The 13,739-nt window shown below is 45.0% G+C and overlaps 7 protein-coding genes across 9 annotated transcripts; 3 read left to right on the top strand and 4 right to left on the bottom strand.

Moving 5' to 3' along the window:
- The first annotated feature begins 36 nt into the window (after window positions 1–36).
- Window positions 37–2,275, top strand: BCIN_01g01920 (hypothetical protein). Its single transcript, XM_024690273.1, has 2 exons — window positions 37–1,698; window positions 1,763–2,275. Exons 1-2 carry the CDS (start codon window positions 271–273, stop codon window positions 1,889–1,891), a joined length of 1,557 nt encoding a protein of 518 aa, XP_024546041.1. The 5' UTR covers window positions 37–270; the 3' UTR covers window positions 1,892–2,275.
- A 29-nt stretch (window positions 2,276–2,304) lies between these two features.
- Window positions 2,305–5,281, bottom strand: BCIN_01g01910 (hypothetical protein). Of its 2 annotated transcripts, XM_024690271.1 has the most exons (8): window positions 5,215–5,281; window positions 4,706–5,141; window positions 4,577–4,633; window positions 4,179–4,513; window positions 3,938–4,124; window positions 3,332–3,811; window positions 2,786–3,280; window positions 2,305–2,736 (listed from the first exon to the last, which is right to left on the bottom strand). In XM_024690271.1, exons 2-8 carry the CDS (start codon window positions 4,908–4,910, stop codon window positions 2,510–2,512), a joined length of 1,986 nt encoding a protein of 661 aa, XP_024546040.1. In that variant the 5' UTR covers window positions 4,911–5,141; window positions 5,215–5,281; the 3' UTR covers window positions 2,305–2,509. The 2 variants fall into 2 exon arrangements, with proteins under 2 accessions (XP_024546040.1, XP_024546039.1); XM_024690272.1 differs by having other exon boundaries at window positions 4,706–5,281.
- A 1,000-nt stretch (window positions 5,282–6,281) lies between these two features.
- Bcsss1 lies at window positions 6,282–7,047 on the bottom strand. The gene is made up of 2 exons (XM_001545822.2): window positions 6,737–7,047; window positions 6,282–6,678 (listed from the first exon to the last, which is right to left on the bottom strand). The coding sequence occupies exons 1-2, from the start codon at window positions 6,819–6,821 to the stop codon at window positions 6,551–6,553; spliced, it is 213 nt and encodes a 70-aa protein (XP_001545872.1). The 5' UTR covers window positions 6,822–7,047; the 3' UTR covers window positions 6,282–6,550.
- A 247-nt stretch (window positions 7,048–7,294) lies between these two features.
- On the top strand, window positions 7,295–9,950 carry BCIN_01g01890 (hypothetical protein). The gene is made up of 4 exons (XM_024690270.1): window positions 7,295–8,175; window positions 8,306–8,908; window positions 8,966–9,579; window positions 9,661–9,950. The coding sequence occupies exons 2-4, from the start codon at window positions 8,430–8,432 to the stop codon at window positions 9,777–9,779; spliced, it is 1,212 nt and encodes a 403-aa protein (XP_024546038.1). The 5' UTR covers window positions 7,295–8,175; window positions 8,306–8,429; the 3' UTR covers window positions 9,780–9,950.
- Window positions 9,951–10,028: 78 nt separating this feature from the next.
- Bcrkm2 lies at window positions 10,029–11,728 on the bottom strand. The gene is made up of 3 exons (XM_024690269.1): window positions 11,423–11,728; window positions 10,849–11,356; window positions 10,029–10,687 (listed from the first exon to the last, which is right to left on the bottom strand). Exons 1-3 carry the CDS (start codon window positions 11,546–11,548, stop codon window positions 10,188–10,190), a joined length of 1,134 nt encoding a protein of 377 aa, XP_024546037.1. The 5' UTR covers window positions 11,549–11,728; the 3' UTR covers window positions 10,029–10,187.
- A 73-nt stretch (window positions 11,729–11,801) lies between these two features.
- Bccoq4 lies at window positions 11,802–12,834 on the top strand. The gene is made up of 2 exons (XM_001545819.2): window positions 11,802–12,111; window positions 12,166–12,834. Exons 1-2 carry the CDS (start codon window positions 11,901–11,903, stop codon window positions 12,795–12,797), a joined length of 843 nt encoding a protein of 280 aa, XP_001545869.1. The 5' UTR covers window positions 11,802–11,900; the 3' UTR covers window positions 12,798–12,834.
- Window position 12,835: 1 nt separating this feature from the next.
- On the bottom strand, window positions 12,836–13,708 carry BCIN_01g01860 (hypothetical protein). 2 transcript variants are annotated; one of them, XM_001545818.2, is made up of 4 exons: window positions 13,621–13,708; window positions 13,455–13,537; window positions 13,304–13,404; window positions 12,836–13,249 (listed from the first exon to the last, which is right to left on the bottom strand). In XM_001545818.2, the coding sequence occupies exons 2-4, from the start codon at window positions 13,476–13,478 to the stop codon at window positions 12,961–12,963; spliced, it is 414 nt and encodes a 137-aa protein (XP_001545868.2). In that variant the 5' UTR covers window positions 13,479–13,537; window positions 13,621–13,708; the 3' UTR covers window positions 12,836–12,960. The 2 variants fall into 2 exon arrangements, with proteins under 2 accessions (XP_001545868.2, XP_024546036.1); XM_024690268.1 differs by having other exon boundaries at window positions 13,455–13,708.
- Between the last annotated feature and the right edge of the window lie 31 nt (window positions 13,709–13,739).

The raw sequence follows: 13,739 nt of genomic DNA, 5'->3' as shown, positions 1-13,739 counted from the left end.
GGCATCATCTAGAACGAACTAGATTGAAAAGCCATTGAAACTTGTTAATAAAGTTCACATCATACATCATACATCATTTCATCCATTTATCGATCATCTATCATCTATCATTTTACTTCCATTATTCTATTCTCCCGTTCTTGTCTCTTGTCTCTTGTCTCTTGCTTCTTGGCCAATTTCTTTTGTATTCGCTACACATCCATTCGTCATACAAGAGAACAAACACAAATTTTGATCGTCTTCACAATATGTCGGTTCAACGACAACATAATGCGTACAACTATTGAGCCCCGTTTAATGTCTATTCTTAATAACGATGCATCTGAAGCCATCACAATCTCCCCCTCCTTAGAACTTCCTCCATTGCACGATCGAAATATTCTGCAAACTTCTCACCGACCGCTTGTTTTAGAACCCAATGCTGCAACACGATCTGGCGAGCCACCCTCACAAGTATCGCAGCATTCCTCATCCGTTGCTCCAATTGACGACAACGAAGTCAATTATCGAGACACAGAAGAGGGTTTGCGGATAGGGAATGCGGCTGTGGGAAAGGACACTAATACAATTGAACGAACATTGGGTAGTTCTTCTCCGCAATCCCTGCGCAAGATTTTAGATGACAATACTGGCGCCGCAAGACCACTACTTCCCAAAAAGCAACAGCATAGGGAGAATGGGAATGATGAGTTTGTTCAACTGCCTAGGCCACCCAAGAAGCAAAGATCAAATAAACAAGTGGTGCCACCGATTATCATCGGCTTACATGAACCGCCCCCTCAGGCTGCTCTTTTTCCGCCTATCGCATCGAGCTCGTTTCACGACAGTCATGGGAGAAACACCTTGAATGCTTTGGCCCCCAAAATCACCGAAACAAGAGAGGATTTGAAACCAGATGGTGTGATTATATCGACGGCCCAGGAAGTCTTGGGCCAGAAAGCAAGTACGAAGAAAAAGAGAAAGGACGTCAAGACAAGGAACAAGTGGTCCGAAGATGAGACGAACAATCTGCTGCTTGGTGTGCATAAGTATGGCGTGGGGAAGTGGATGGATATTTTAGAAGATCCCAGCTTCATTTTCAATAATAGATCAGGAGCGGATTTGAAAGATCGCTTTAGAACTTGTTGTCCAGAAGAACTTAGAGCTGGAAGCCGCAATTCCAGAAACCATAATACCGGTGCTAAAGCAGAGAGTGCAAAAGAACAGCCAACCACGGAATTGGCAACTTTCGACCCATTGACCGGAAGTTTTTTAACTGGTGAATATCAAGAGGCTGATGAGACTGTGTCAAATTCTGGCTCTAATCCCGGGCGAAAGCCTCGAAACCATCGGAAAAAACTTACAGACCTTCAAGAGCTAGGAATAAGAGGACCATTTAAACAGTCGGATAGGAGGAAAAAATCCCCCTTCTCCAGCCAAGATGATCGTGAAATTAGAGAAGGTTATAATATTTATGGGCCTGCGTGGACAAGGATACAGAGAGATCCTCGATTCAATCTTCAGGACCGACAGCCCATTGACCTTAGAGATCGCTTCCGGAACAAACATCCTGAACTGTTTCGATCCGGGGAGGACGATACTACTCGGACAGTGTCGCAGTCTCAGAGTAAGCCTGCACAGATTGAGGACTCGTCTAACACGCCTAATCATGCTACAATGGATCCAACTACATTTTCTTTGAATCATGAGATTTTAAAGGTACAGTTACCATTCATCTCATTCCAATTTCTCCACTTAACAATCATTCATTAACACCAGATAGCCCACCGTAGAACCTACGGACAGCTTGTCATTCTCTCATTCTTTTGAGTGGCCTCAGCCCCCATTCTCTTACATTGGCGAGATGGACATTTCTCGATTACTGGAAGACCAAAACCAATGGACGTCATGACCGATCAAGAGGCCTCGTTGAATAAATTGAGTAAACGGACGCAAAGCCCAGCTACAACGACGGATTCGTTACCATTTCATATAGACCTACGAGTTTTTCATGGCTCATTATACTCGCTAACCCATTTCCACCATGTGTGCATACGACTGCTGTTAGATAGTACAGACACGGATACACGAGTGTTGCGTCATGATTACAAAATGGCAAATTGTAAGAATGGATACCTTGTCTTGTCACGAGTTACAGACCATGATTTCAGAATGTCGCCCCGGAATGGTGAGTGTAGTGAACATAATCGACACAGACTATTCTATCGGCCGCTTCCCTACCTCAGTCTTATAAATATCTACAACTTTACAATATTGAACTCGCATTAATTATACACGCACGATGGGACATTCATTGTACAGAGATACTGTTGCAGCTTTTATGTGGTTTTCATACAAACATTGAAGCATTTCCACAACTAGATAACATTGAAAATAGTTATAACTTTCGAAGATGGCAGGATGTATAATACTGGAAAATTTTGCAAAAAGTCTAATGCGTCGATACCTAATCAGTACTTGATGTACATCGCCTAGCACTACGAATTGCGAATTCCCCTCTGAATATGGCCTAGTCGTCATCGTCATCCTCATCATCAGCATTCGGCAAGAGACTGTTGAGATGTCGAATTCTTTCGTTGCGGCTTGATTGGGCCGGGTAAAGGCGAGGATCATGTTCTAACTTCGCATTTACCCTTAATCCCATTTTAGGCTCGGCTTCATCGTCTTCAGCACCCTCATTCCAAGAATGGGTGGTGACAGTGCCCTGATCAGTACCATAACCGTTCCACGCAGATGCTGAAATTTGTTAGCTGAGAAGAATTAGTGTTGGAAGAGGTGGACCTACCAGCGATCATGGGAGCAGTGGGGTGCCAACTAGCATCTCTTACGACTGTTTTCCACCTCGGACTATTTATTTCATCTATGTCATCATGCCACCCTCCATGCCACCCCCCGTGCCATTGACCAGGTGGGGGTGGCCTTGTATTTTTTGTTGCCTGGAAGACATCGATTTTGCCCGCAAGCGTTGCATCCATATTCCATATGTACACTTTACCATCTTCGCTTCCAGAATAGACATATCTTGAATTGGTACTTCCAGGCGGAGAAAAATGACATCTAATCAGCGTCCGCATTACTCTATGACCTCTGAATGTGACCAAAGAATTATCATTTTTATCGTGGTACCAATCGTCTTCATCATAACGTCCCCAGCGATAATCAAAGTTTGTCCCGGGTCGACGTCCATTTGCCCTGATGTTGGAAAACTGAGCTGAACTCATTACCATACGCAAGTCCCATAGCTTCATGCTCTGGTCCTTACCATTGCTGAGGATATAGCCTGAATTTTTTTAGTGTACCGTTCTGGAACATCGATGGATCAAGAACTTACGACCGTCTCCTTTGCTATCGAGGTACGTTAATCCCTCAATGTGACCAATAAATGCACCCGCTTCTCGACTATCACCCATGCTCCTAGTATCCCACACCTTAATGGTTGTGTCATCTGATCCAGAGTAAAGAATATGAGGCGACGACTTGTCGGCAAAACATACTGCATTGACATCTTCTTCATGCCCAAAAATCCTATGAAGTGGACGACGACTTTCTATGTCATATACAACAATGGAACCTCCTGTAGTTCCGGCAACAAGCTCACGTCCATCACCAGAGAATCGAATTGACCAAATACCAAATGACCCTCGCCGGTCGAGCCTGGGATCTCGTACACCAGTGCCAGGATCACCGAGCTCCAGATTATAAGGATCACCCATATCATTTGGATCTGTCGGAGCGAGACAAACCGTGCTACGTATGGAAGTGTAAGCGAGATATTTGTTGTCAGGGCTTAGTGAAGCATCCGTAAGGGTCCCTAATGACTGTCAATACTTGATATGCTCGATGTACTCTACGGGAGGCTTGATGGGATTCAACGAAGAAGCGGATTGATCATGTGTCAGGGTCAAAATAAGCCATGATACAAGAAGACTGTACTTACATTGCCCGTAAGGGTAGTTTACAGTCTTGTAGTACCGCCACTTATAAGGGTTTGATGTATCATACATGCGGACTTTGAAATCCTTAGTGACGGCAAAGAAGAAGTTGCCGTCATCCGAAAATTGACCTGAATAAACGGGGTCATCATAATTGATTATGGTATCAGCATTCGAAGATGGTAACATTTCCTGGAATTCTATTAGTATGCTGCCTGAAAACATGCCTGCTTGTGTGCCGCTTACTTGTGCCATTGTTTTCCGATTTATCACCTGGGCAGCGAAGTTCCCTGATGCTATTTCTCGGTCTAATATTCTTCTCGCCAAACGTTTTCGTCCCCTGATATGATCATCTCTGCCTGGACTTTGTGCATCATTGGAGCCAAAATCACCCGACGCCATTAGTTCTTCCCCAGCAACGCTTGGCACTTTAGGGAACCTATTTGGATCGGGTGTACTTCTCCTTCGCCTTCGGGGCCACAAGGCGAGCTCGTCCTCATCGAGGTCAGTGGTAAAGCGTATGATATTCCGAACATCCGGGTGGGCGGCCAACACCCGTAGAAGATATCGTGTTCGAGTAGCTAAATGAAATCGGAGTATGAGCCAGATGGTCTGGAGTAAGGTGAAGAATGTGTAGATCTCACTATGATCGGCTGGGGTGGCACTTTCGTCTTCATCGTCCTCAATCTCAACTTGCACATCTGAAAGAAGAGCGACATATGTCAGTAAAACTTTACCACGATGTTATGAATACAGCGATAGTCTAGACTTACCAAAGCCAACTTCATCGTCATCGTCATCGTCATCATCATCGTCATCATCCTCAGCATGCTCTTCGGCATAGTCATCGTCTGCGTTTTCTTCCTCTTCTTCGCCGTCTCTTTCCTCTAATATAAGATTTAAATCATCTCCCGCTCCATTCCCGGCCGTAGAATTATCTGACGGGGAGGCACCTGGTACGTTACTCTGGAAAGACATTGAGAATAGCAGGGCACGAGTGAATCAGCGCGCCTATTTGCCAATGCTTCTTTGGAGCTAAACAACGAACAAGAGTTTTGTAATTGTATTGTATGGGGGAGTAAACGATGTAGATGTAGGTGGCAAAGATAGAGGTAGGTATTCCACAGCAATGCACTACTTGGTGCCCTTCAAGCTCATTTTAGATGGATTTAGATTCCTTGGGAGCTGAGTGACAATGAAGTTCATAACCTGTCGATTAGCGTCAGTAATTGGTATTGTACTATACTGTACGTATCCGATATATATCAAAACCGAAGCTTACTGCTCAAGATGTATCGGTAAAAAGGAATGTGTCGTGATATCATGAGGTGAGGTGACGATGCTTTGTCAGTGGGGTGGAGTAGAGGAGGGTCATTATTCTTATCAGGACCTCGGGGTTTCTTATCTCACGTACTCACTCGTACTTAAATCCACTTAAATCCGATGAATATATGTTCGACATACGGGTCGGTCTATCCAGGTGGGATTCTCAAATGTATCATGAGAATATATTTGAGGAATGTATTCTTGTCCTTGCATGCCACTCCATACGACGGGATACCTTCGCTCGAGGCTGGGCAATTCTCTGAATAGTCGAGTACAACGCTATGCTCTCTTTCAATGGTCTTTTCAATACATCTCGCGCTAGCAATACTAGCTCAACTATGTACTGGGTACGTGTTACTACTTGTTAGTCGACTCTCCTCGATTTTGGTATTGAGCATCCGCTTCCCCAAGCATTGTCATCCATCAACCAATCTTTCTCTACCAAGCAATATCTGTTTCATACCTCAATTCACCATTGCTGCACTTTCTTACTTCTTTTCGTTCACATCTTTCCAACACACCACTCAAGCAGCTTCTGTCAAACGGGCGAACATCACTCCATCATTCGATGGACTTATACAACATCCCTGTCTGGATAAACCAGTCGGTAGTGACCCCTATTATGCGCTTTTGGTCATTACTCATTCGTCTTTCAGAGCGCACCTCCCATCATCTCGCCAATGAGCTAGGCGTCGGAGATGGCTTTGGGAAGCGGCATTGTAAGTTCTCAGACTCCAAGGTAATACTATACTTGGGCTTCAAGGAAATCGAATCTTGAGAATTTATGTCTATTGCCAGCTTGTCCACCAATATGATAAGGAATATATTCATGAAAAAAGCATTTCCTTGCACATCCATACCTACTTGGCTTTGAAGTGGTTTTCCAATTCGAACGCATCGCCGGTGATTCAGATCCAACACGATTCCAAGATAATGAATGCAAAGCGTCCATCAAATCGACACCCCAGCCTTTATCCAGCGTTGTTCACAAGGAAAAAGTCTCACGGTATACAGTGACTGTCTTGAAAACGTCCCGGATATTATTTGATATAGTCTCGTGCAACTTTGGAAATGCAGGACCAATTGTTCCAGACGTAAGCAATGCCAGGAACAGTAACTGCCACCAGGGTGGCCAAATATAATACATCCTTAGATTTTGCGAAAACTCCATCCATTTATACGCCAACATCTCGTCCATCTCGCCCTCGTTCGATTCGGGTCCAATGCCCCCTCCTTCCCACGAACGACCAAGTCACCGTAGTGCAGAATCATCGTCCATTGTCCACCCCCAACTACGCGCCACCGACCAATATGTTGTTGAGTGGTATATGGATCAATTTTACGATGTATCCAACGGCTCCCATAATAAGAAATCCCATAGCTACAGCTCGAGCGATGTTGAGGAACTCGCGACGATCAGCTATGATATGTTAGAATCTAATGACCCGATGAAATCAACAGAAAATTCTGGCTCTTACGCTTTGTGCATTTGTTGACAAATTGAGTACCATCCTTGATGAAGTCTCTTGGAATCTCCATAAACTCTTGAATTTGGTCCGCCATGGCTGTGTAGAAGTCGAGGAGTTAAGGCTGGGAGTAAGGACGTAAATAATTGACTCTTGAGAGTTTCCAATTATACTTTTGTCGAAGGACAAATTTGTGGGCGACGTTCCAATGTTGGATATTTTGAGAGTGTATGATTGACAAAGATTTCGAATTTCGTTGCGAACGAAGCAAATCGATACCAGGTAGTTGGGCGAATTTCGAAGAAGCCAGATAAGGTAGGCTCAAGAAATTAAAGCATGCAGATTGATCCAATGAGAACCTCCAAAACCCGAAAGCTACTAAGAGCTGATGTCGTGCCTCAGGCATCGAGAAAGTGAAGACTCGCGGACGGACGACACGTGAGTGATCACGTAATAATTACCTAAGCCGGCCGACAATGCACAATGCACAATCGACAGGGAACTAACTGGTAACAAATTAGCACTGGCCATTGAAAGGTATTGAAGCTCAGCGGCGCGCGACCACCAACAGTAGCTGAGAAGAAAGAATCAAAGAAAGAAAGAAAGAAAGAGATTCCATTCATTTCCCTTAACTCTCTCCATGCTGATATCATCGTCGCCATTGTCTTCTTCATCGATAACGACGTCTCAGTGCCAAATCTCCCTTTCTTGTTAATTTTACCTGCCCTTTCTCAACCATTGATCTTTACGTCCCCAAGTACGCATCTCCATTAACTTATCACATCTCTCGAGCTGCTAGGATTTCAGCCCATCGCGACACCGCGCCGAACATCGAAGTATTGTATGGAACTCTCGCCGCACAAGCTTCTTTCCATATAACTCGATGATATAGGAACAGATACATCCTGCCTTGATAGTCGATTTTCAATTCATGGTGAACACAAGTACTACACCTCCGGCTCGACCTACAGTTGTCAAGTATTAAACTCGTACCTCAGAGTCCCAACGAGAGACACCAATTGCGAACCTTCACGTCGACTCGAGAATTTGGTCGCACTCAATCAATCTCCACCCGCTCAACCCAACACACCAAAGTCAAGCAAGCAAACCCATAAATACTGGACGTGAAGGCTGTTTGAGGGACGGAATTGTACGGCAAGGCTTCGGTTACTCTGTGCTTCTGCTATTGATGAACAAGGCATTTGGACAACTGACATCTTCATTTCTGCTTTTCAATTTCAGGCTGGATTACAATTTTCTTGCCTCGCCTCTTTCTTCCAATATCTCGGCATAGGAGGTTTAATTATCTGTTGGGCTTCTTTACATCAAAATTCAAAGAGACTGCAAGCACAGAGCTTCGTCTTATATCTCCATTCTGTCTGCAGTTGCCAAAGAAGGCTCTCGGACTTTGACCTCATTTATTGAAGCAATATCCTCCAGGTTTTAGGAGTGTACGTATTCATTGAATTCTATCCCATGTATTTCAGACTCTGCTTCCAATGCTATACATGCGTTGAACTTTACCATCCAATGGCCCTTATTCTGTTTTCACCCGCTGATCCTGTTTCTATCTTCTCACAGAATCCAATTTCCTGTGGCATAACATCAACTCACACTGTTCATAAGCAATACAAAACATCATTTTTTCACCAAATCTCACCCTTCACTTGAAAGTTAAGGTACCTCGTGTGCACATTCAGACGCCATGGCTGATGACGAGTTCGACATTGATATCTATGGAGATACCAACACTGAACAGGATACAATTTTCAAGAAGGACGATGAGGGTGATGTCAAGATTGACGGCGTAGAACCTTCCGTCGCATCAGCTGCCGAAACTAATGGTAAACATGAAGAACAGGATGACGATTATGTAGACATCAAGGTTAGTCATGAGAAGGACGAACTCGCTGAAGGGCAACAAAAGATAAAGAGTACCGACGAATCTGGACGAGATATTCTCAACATTCCCAAACAGGCCCCTCAACAACAAGGTGTAAAGAGAAAGGAAGGCTCCGACGATCGCCCAATCGATCAAGGAGCGACTACAGCCTTGCTCATATCAGAGCTACATTGGTGGAATACCGACGATGATATCCGGGGATGGATCAATCAGGCTCAAGTCGAAGATGAGCTTAAGGAGATGACTTTCTCCGAGCACAAGGTCAACGGAAAGAGCAAGGGGTAAACTACTACACACAGTATCCTTCAATGCCGAGCATCTACTGACTCTCTGCACAGGCAAGCCTATGTGGAATTCACGTCCCAACAAGCTGCAACGGCAGTGAAGCGAAAGATTGACGCTTTCGGCGAAGGCCACCAATATGTGAAGAAGCAGACAGTCGCATTCCACAACCCAAATGTTAATCCATTCCGTACGTTACCCAAAGACGCGCCAGCCCGCGCCACGAAAGAAGGCCAAAACAGTCGATCAAGCTCGGGACCAGGAGGTTACAACAGTGAAAGGGGCAGCCACACTTCAGGTAACTTTGGTGGTAATTTCCGCGGTCGTGGCGGTGGATACAATTCTTCTCGTGGAGGCATGAACATGAATCAAGGAAATTTTAACCGTAACTTTTCAGGTTCAGGAGGATCTATGGGCGGGGGCTTTAATTCTTCAATGGGAGGCGGATTTCAAGGGAACCCCATGGGAAACCAATTTGGTGGATTCAACCGTGGAGGTATGATGGGTGGCATGCGGGGTGGACCTGGGGGTATGAGAGGCGGCCGAGGGGGAATGGGAAATAATATGATGGGAGGTATGCCCATGGGAGGTATGCCAATGGGCGGAATGGGCGGAATGGGAATGCCTATGAACATGGGTAATATGGCACAGATGGGTGGTGCAATGCAAGGTACGTCGAAACAGCTTCTTGCCAACTGAGATTAAATGTCACAAGAGACATACGGGGATTGTTACTAACTCGAGAAACCAGGCGGGAATGGCTTCCAACCTATGCAGCCACACTTCAATCCTGCATTCTTTCAACAAAATCAAAGCGCTGGTGGCGACTGGCAGAATCCACACGGCGCCAAAAGACCAAGACCAGAATGAGGTATAGATAGCGGAAAGGGCGTTGAATTTGGGGACCTGGCATAATTGACATTTGGAATAATGAGCACTTTCAGTTCTTAACTTGTACTTCAAAATAAAGCATAAGCATGTATCATAGAAGTGTAATTCACACGATGAATGTATTTTGAGCTGTCAGATGATTGCTTTTCACCACGCCCCCACCTTCTGTGTAGTAGCACTGTCCCCTTTTGGCCCATCTCGCACGATGCTGCGAGTGCCAGTAATACTTGCTCTTCCAAGACGTCCAAAGTGTATTGCAAGACACAAGATGGCGCATTGCTTGACTGAATGTCAATAGAGCAGTGAGAGCCTCATGCCATGGTTTGGTGGCTTTGAAGGGACATCTCAAGAAGTCCATCACACAAAGCAAGGTGAAATTTGTGAAGTTCAGCATCTAATTCGATGTAACGCTCGATTTAACAACAAAACAATTTGATTCGAGCGTCTGCTCAACGTCTCTCTTTGACCCTCAAGCCCTGCCTGGCTTTCTTCTACCTTCTTGATTGTTTCCACGATCTCCACCTTCCCAGCCATTAGTACTTTCAATAGAACTTTGCCCGCATCCTCCTCAGACACCTCTTCATCCTCAGATCCCTGTACGAATCTTCTCCATCTACCTATCGGTAGACATAGAATCCTGAGGACTACTTGCGTGCGATAACAAATGGTGTCTCGATCTAGGAGGTATTTACCGAGAAATCCCGTCTCTTCGAGGTGCTCTTTTTGCTCCACACTCAGCAATGGTGTTATCCATGGATCCAGAGTTACCTCGTCCCACCGGTTGTCTTCTAATATAAAGCCATACTCGACGAGGAGAAAATCGTTGTTGTGGCTTCCGTATGAAATGTGCACTTCGGAGCCCTGTTTTATGGGTTGCGAGGCCGTGACTAGATTGTTAGGGGTTAGCGACGGCTAATGTGTCTACGGAATGAGTTTAGGCGAAGATTCTATGGAGAGGTGTATATCTCATACAGTTCATGTGATGGGGATTAGGATGACGATATAGGTAGATTAAGTGGTGTGAAAGTAAAGGAATGGTATTGCTCACGTGTGTAACCAGCGCGACTCAAAGTTGCATCAACGGTGGGTTCTGAGCTATGGTTTATGTAGTCTGCGAAGGGATTCAACGCAAGACGATTCTCTTTTGATGGTTGTGGCTTGGATGGTTTGATAGTCGGTGAAAGGTAGTAGAATGTCCTACTGTTGACAATACTATAGTTGTATATGAATTCATCGTAGGTTATGGGGGGTTCAGGAAATGTTTTGCAGATGGCTGTCCAAGCAGAAGTAATGTTCTCCATTTGCGTCATGAGGAGAGCTCGGGATGAGTACGGAAGAAGCTCTTGTAATGAGATATCCCAGAACAAGGGCATGGAGCTATGCATATCCTGTTTGGAAGGGAGGGTAGCTATCCATTCCGGCCCGAGCAGCGAGTCCAGAGATAGAGCGAAAAGAGCATGAACAGCTATATCAGGTGCCAGCGCTGCAAACTGAGAAGGCACATCTGTAGCTTTACGGAGCACCTTTATGGGAACTTGCACCAGAATATCACCTGTCTACTACAGATTAGCAAGCACATGACTTTTCGAAGGGAGTGATATTCCATATAGCTTTTACTTTACCTCGAAGTTCTTGTTCGCGACTAGTCCCAGGCCCTTTTCTGGAAACCGGAAAGGCGAAACGTCATTGATAACGACGCCTTGATTTACGGCCCATTTTGTGAACTCTTGATGTACTTGCATGTCCATGCTCGCACTGTAGTTAGACGAAGGGGCTGCTTGCTGCAGGAGATCTGAAATCGTGATATATGACTGATCCGTTAAGTTGATGTTTTCCACACGCTTCACCTAAAACCACTAAACATAAGCATTTGGTAATAAAACATTCGTACTTTGAGATCACTTATTCAGTGTAAATTCTCATCTATCATTTGTTGTGCGCAAGTAAATTGTAGCATTAAAGTCTTCTTCTAGTGCTGCTTTTGCCGAGAGCTATTTCCCAGAAAGGGCGGCAGGCAATATATGTGAAGCTGATCTACCGCTACTGTACCATCCCACCTCGTCAACGTTGGAGGGGTCAATTCAAAAGTATAATTCGAACATGTCATTGTCTCCTCGTCTATATACCCAGGTGTCCCGCCTTCCCAGGGAACTACTTACAGCTTGCTCTATTACTTTAGCCACAAGAAGCTTCAGTGTATTGCATCGTCCAGCTCCCAATTATCCAGGCCATGTACCACTCACTTCCATTGAGCGGGGTGGTTTGGCTGTGGGCTCAGCAGTAATGGCGTTTTTTAATCCTTACCGTGCAGGTATGAATTGAGCATCTAAAACAACGTTTGCGCTCAACTAATCCGGAAAACTAGATCTAATTGCAGCCTGTGGAGAAGCTACCGCAACACCATATTTCATATACCGTCTCCGCGATGCTATGCTTTCTTCTCCCACCGGTCGACGTATACTTCGCGATCGCCCTAGAATATCTTCCAAGACTCTTTCTATGCCGCGTCTCCGGGCGCTGCCCCCAAACACTGTAGGCAGGTGCTACGCAGAATGGCTGGACCGCGAAGGAGTTTCGCCCGATACACGCGATTCAGTAAAATACATTGACGACGAAGAATGCGCATATGTTATGCAGAGGTATCGCGAGTGTCACGATTTCTATCATGCTATAACGGGTTTACCTATTGTGAGGGAAGGCGAAGTGGCGCTCAAGGCTTTTGAGTTTGCTAATACTCTGTTGCCAATGACGGGTCTGAGTATGTTTGCTGTGATGTCGTTGAAGCCGGCAGAGAGGAGGAGATTTTTTACGATATATGCGCCTTGGGCGTTTGCGAATGGTTTGAAAGCAGAGGAGGTTATTAATGTTTATTGGGAGGAGCAGTTGGAGAGGAGCGTGGAAGAATTGAGGGAAGAGTTAGGCATTGAAAAGCCTCTTGATCTCAGGGATATCAGGCGGATGGAGAAAGAAAGAAAGAAAGCCCAGAAAGCAACTTGAGTAGGACTTAATAGCACAGTAATTTGATACCATGACAGTAGATTTCCCAAAACTTCGCAATATTAACTCCCTTTCCTCGGAGGCCAAAGATTGTCCCAGCATTATGGATTCCATTCCTGTAACATCTTTTCACTAAATATTCTCTAATTTTCCGAACCACAAACTACAAGTCGAAAAGATCATCATCGTCGTCATCCCAAGCACCCTTCCTCCTGGTAACCACAATCTTTTCTTTAGTTTCCTGAGCCTCCGACACACTGCTCAACAAGTCCTTCAATTGCTCTTCCGTAATCTTCGATCTCAGCTGTCCCGATCGCGCCAGCATAATCAAGCGATTTTCAACATCGACGGCTCTCGACTCTTTCACAAGTCTAATGCGACCGAGACGATCTGCCGCTTCGGGTTCGAGGATTTGGGTCAGGATTGATTGTCGAGCCGCCTCTTCTTGCTGCCTGTGACGCAAAAGTTTAGCTATTTATATACGTGTTTGAAGAAGTAAAGCGCACTGTCTGCCGTCTTCCTGTCCTCCACTGCCGCCCGCTGCGCCTGGTCTGCCACCACCACCTCCGCCTTGGGTTTTCAGTTGCTCAAGACGAGCTTTTCTGATCTAAAGAACAATTAGTATTAGGTCGTGGCTCACCCCCTCCCGAGACTTACTTGTGCTAAATCGTCGTCTTCCATATTTAGGGCGTTGAGTGTGTAGCTTTTGTTCTGGTTGAGGAAAATGAGGGGTGTGGTAACTTTGCGATGTCAGCCTTGTGGTACCCAATCTTTGGCGAGTACCATGATTGACAACCCCTCTTTGGGCAAAAATACATCATACCACAACCGTGAATTATAACTTTTCTATTCTATGATAAATTGAATGATTATTATTTTCTATTTAGATATAAAGTTAGTTTGATTATAACATTATTAGTATCAGGTAATTAAAATGAATCT

Source organism: Botrytis cinerea, chromosome 1 (assembly GCF_000143535.2).
Source record: "Botrytis cinerea B05.10 chromosome 1, complete sequence".
Lineage (NCBI taxonomy): Eukaryota > Fungi > Ascomycota > Leotiomycetes > Helotiales > Sclerotiniaceae > Botrytis > Botrytis cinerea.
This window is presented reverse-complemented; position numbering and strand designations above follow the sequence as displayed.

What these genes read in the sequence shown, in the direction of transcription:
- Bccoq4 (XM_001545819.2), top strand. Translation starts at nt 11,901, where the DNA reads ATGTCATTGTCTCCTCGTCTATATACCCAGGTGTCCCGCCTTCCCAGG. An exon ending in TTTTAATCCTTACCGTGCAG is followed by an intron (nt 12,112 to 12,165) that starts GTATGAATTGAG and finishes CCGGAAAACTAG; the next exon opens with ATCTAATTGCAGCCTGTGGA.
- Bcsss1 (XM_001545822.2), bottom strand. Translation starts at nt 6,821, where the DNA reads ATGGCGGACCAAATTCAAGAGTTTATGGAGATTCCAAGAGACTTCATC. An exon ending in TGTCAACAAATGCACAAAGC is followed by an intron (nt 6,679 to 6,736) that starts GTAAGAGCCAGA and finishes AACATATCATAG; the next exon opens with CTGATCGTCGCGAGTTCCTC.
- BCIN_01g01920 (XM_024690273.1), top strand. Translation starts at nt 271, where the DNA reads ATGCGTACAACTATTGAGCCCCGTTTAATGTCTATTCTTAATAACGAT. An exon ending in TGAATCATGAGATTTTAAAG is followed by an intron (nt 1,699 to 1,762) that starts GTACAGTTACCA and finishes AACACCAGATAG; the next exon opens with CCCACCGTAGAACCTACGGA.
- Bcrkm2 (XM_024690269.1), bottom strand. Translation starts at nt 11,548, where the DNA reads ATGGACATGCAAGTACATCAAGAGTTCACAAAATGGGCCGTAAATCAA. An exon ending in TCGCGAACAAGAACTTCGAG is followed by an intron (nt 11,357 to 11,422) that starts GTAAAGTAAAAG and finishes AATCTGTAGTAG; the next exon opens with ACAGGTGATATTCTGGTGCA. An exon ending in GAGTCGCGCTGGTTACACAC is followed by an intron (nt 10,688 to 10,848) that starts GTGAGCAATACC and finishes CTAACAATCTAG; the next exon opens with TCACGGCCTCGCAACCCATA.
- BCIN_01g01860 (XM_024690268.1), bottom strand. Translation starts at nt 13,478, where the DNA reads ATGGAAGACGACGATTTAGCACAA. An exon ending in AAGACGACGATTTAGCACAA is followed by an intron (nt 13,405 to 13,454) that starts GTAAGTCTCGGG and finishes ATTGTTCTTTAG; the next exon opens with ATCAGAAAAGCTCGTCTTGA. An exon ending in GGACAGGAAGACGGCAGACA is followed by an intron (nt 13,250 to 13,303) that starts GTGCGCTTTACT and finishes TTTGCGTCACAG; the next exon opens with GCAGCAAGAAGAGGCGGCTC.
- BCIN_01g01890 (XM_024690270.1), top strand. Translation starts at nt 8,430, where the DNA reads ATGGCTGATGACGAGTTCGACATTGATATCTATGGAGATACCAACACT. An exon ending in GTCAACGGAAAGAGCAAGGG is followed by an intron (nt 8,909 to 8,965) that starts GTAAACTACTAC and finishes CTCTCTGCACAG; the next exon opens with GCAAGCCTATGTGGAATTCA. An exon ending in GATGGGTGGTGCAATGCAAG is followed by an intron (nt 9,580 to 9,660) that starts GTACGTCGAAAC and finishes TCGAGAAACCAG; the next exon opens with GCGGGAATGGCTTCCAACCT.
- BCIN_01g01910 (XM_024690272.1), bottom strand. Translation starts at nt 4,910, where the DNA reads ATGTCTTTCCAGAGTAACGTACCAGGTGCCTCCCCGTCAGATAATTCT. An exon ending in ATCGGAAAACAATGGCACAA is followed by an intron (nt 4,125 to 4,178) that starts GTAAGCGGCACA and finishes ATAGAATTCCAG; the next exon opens with GAAATGTTACCATCTTCGAA. An exon ending in AAACTACCCTTACGGGCAAT is followed by an intron (nt 3,812 to 3,937) that starts GTAAGTACAGTC and finishes GACAGTCATTAG; the next exon opens with GGACCCTTACGGATGCTTCA.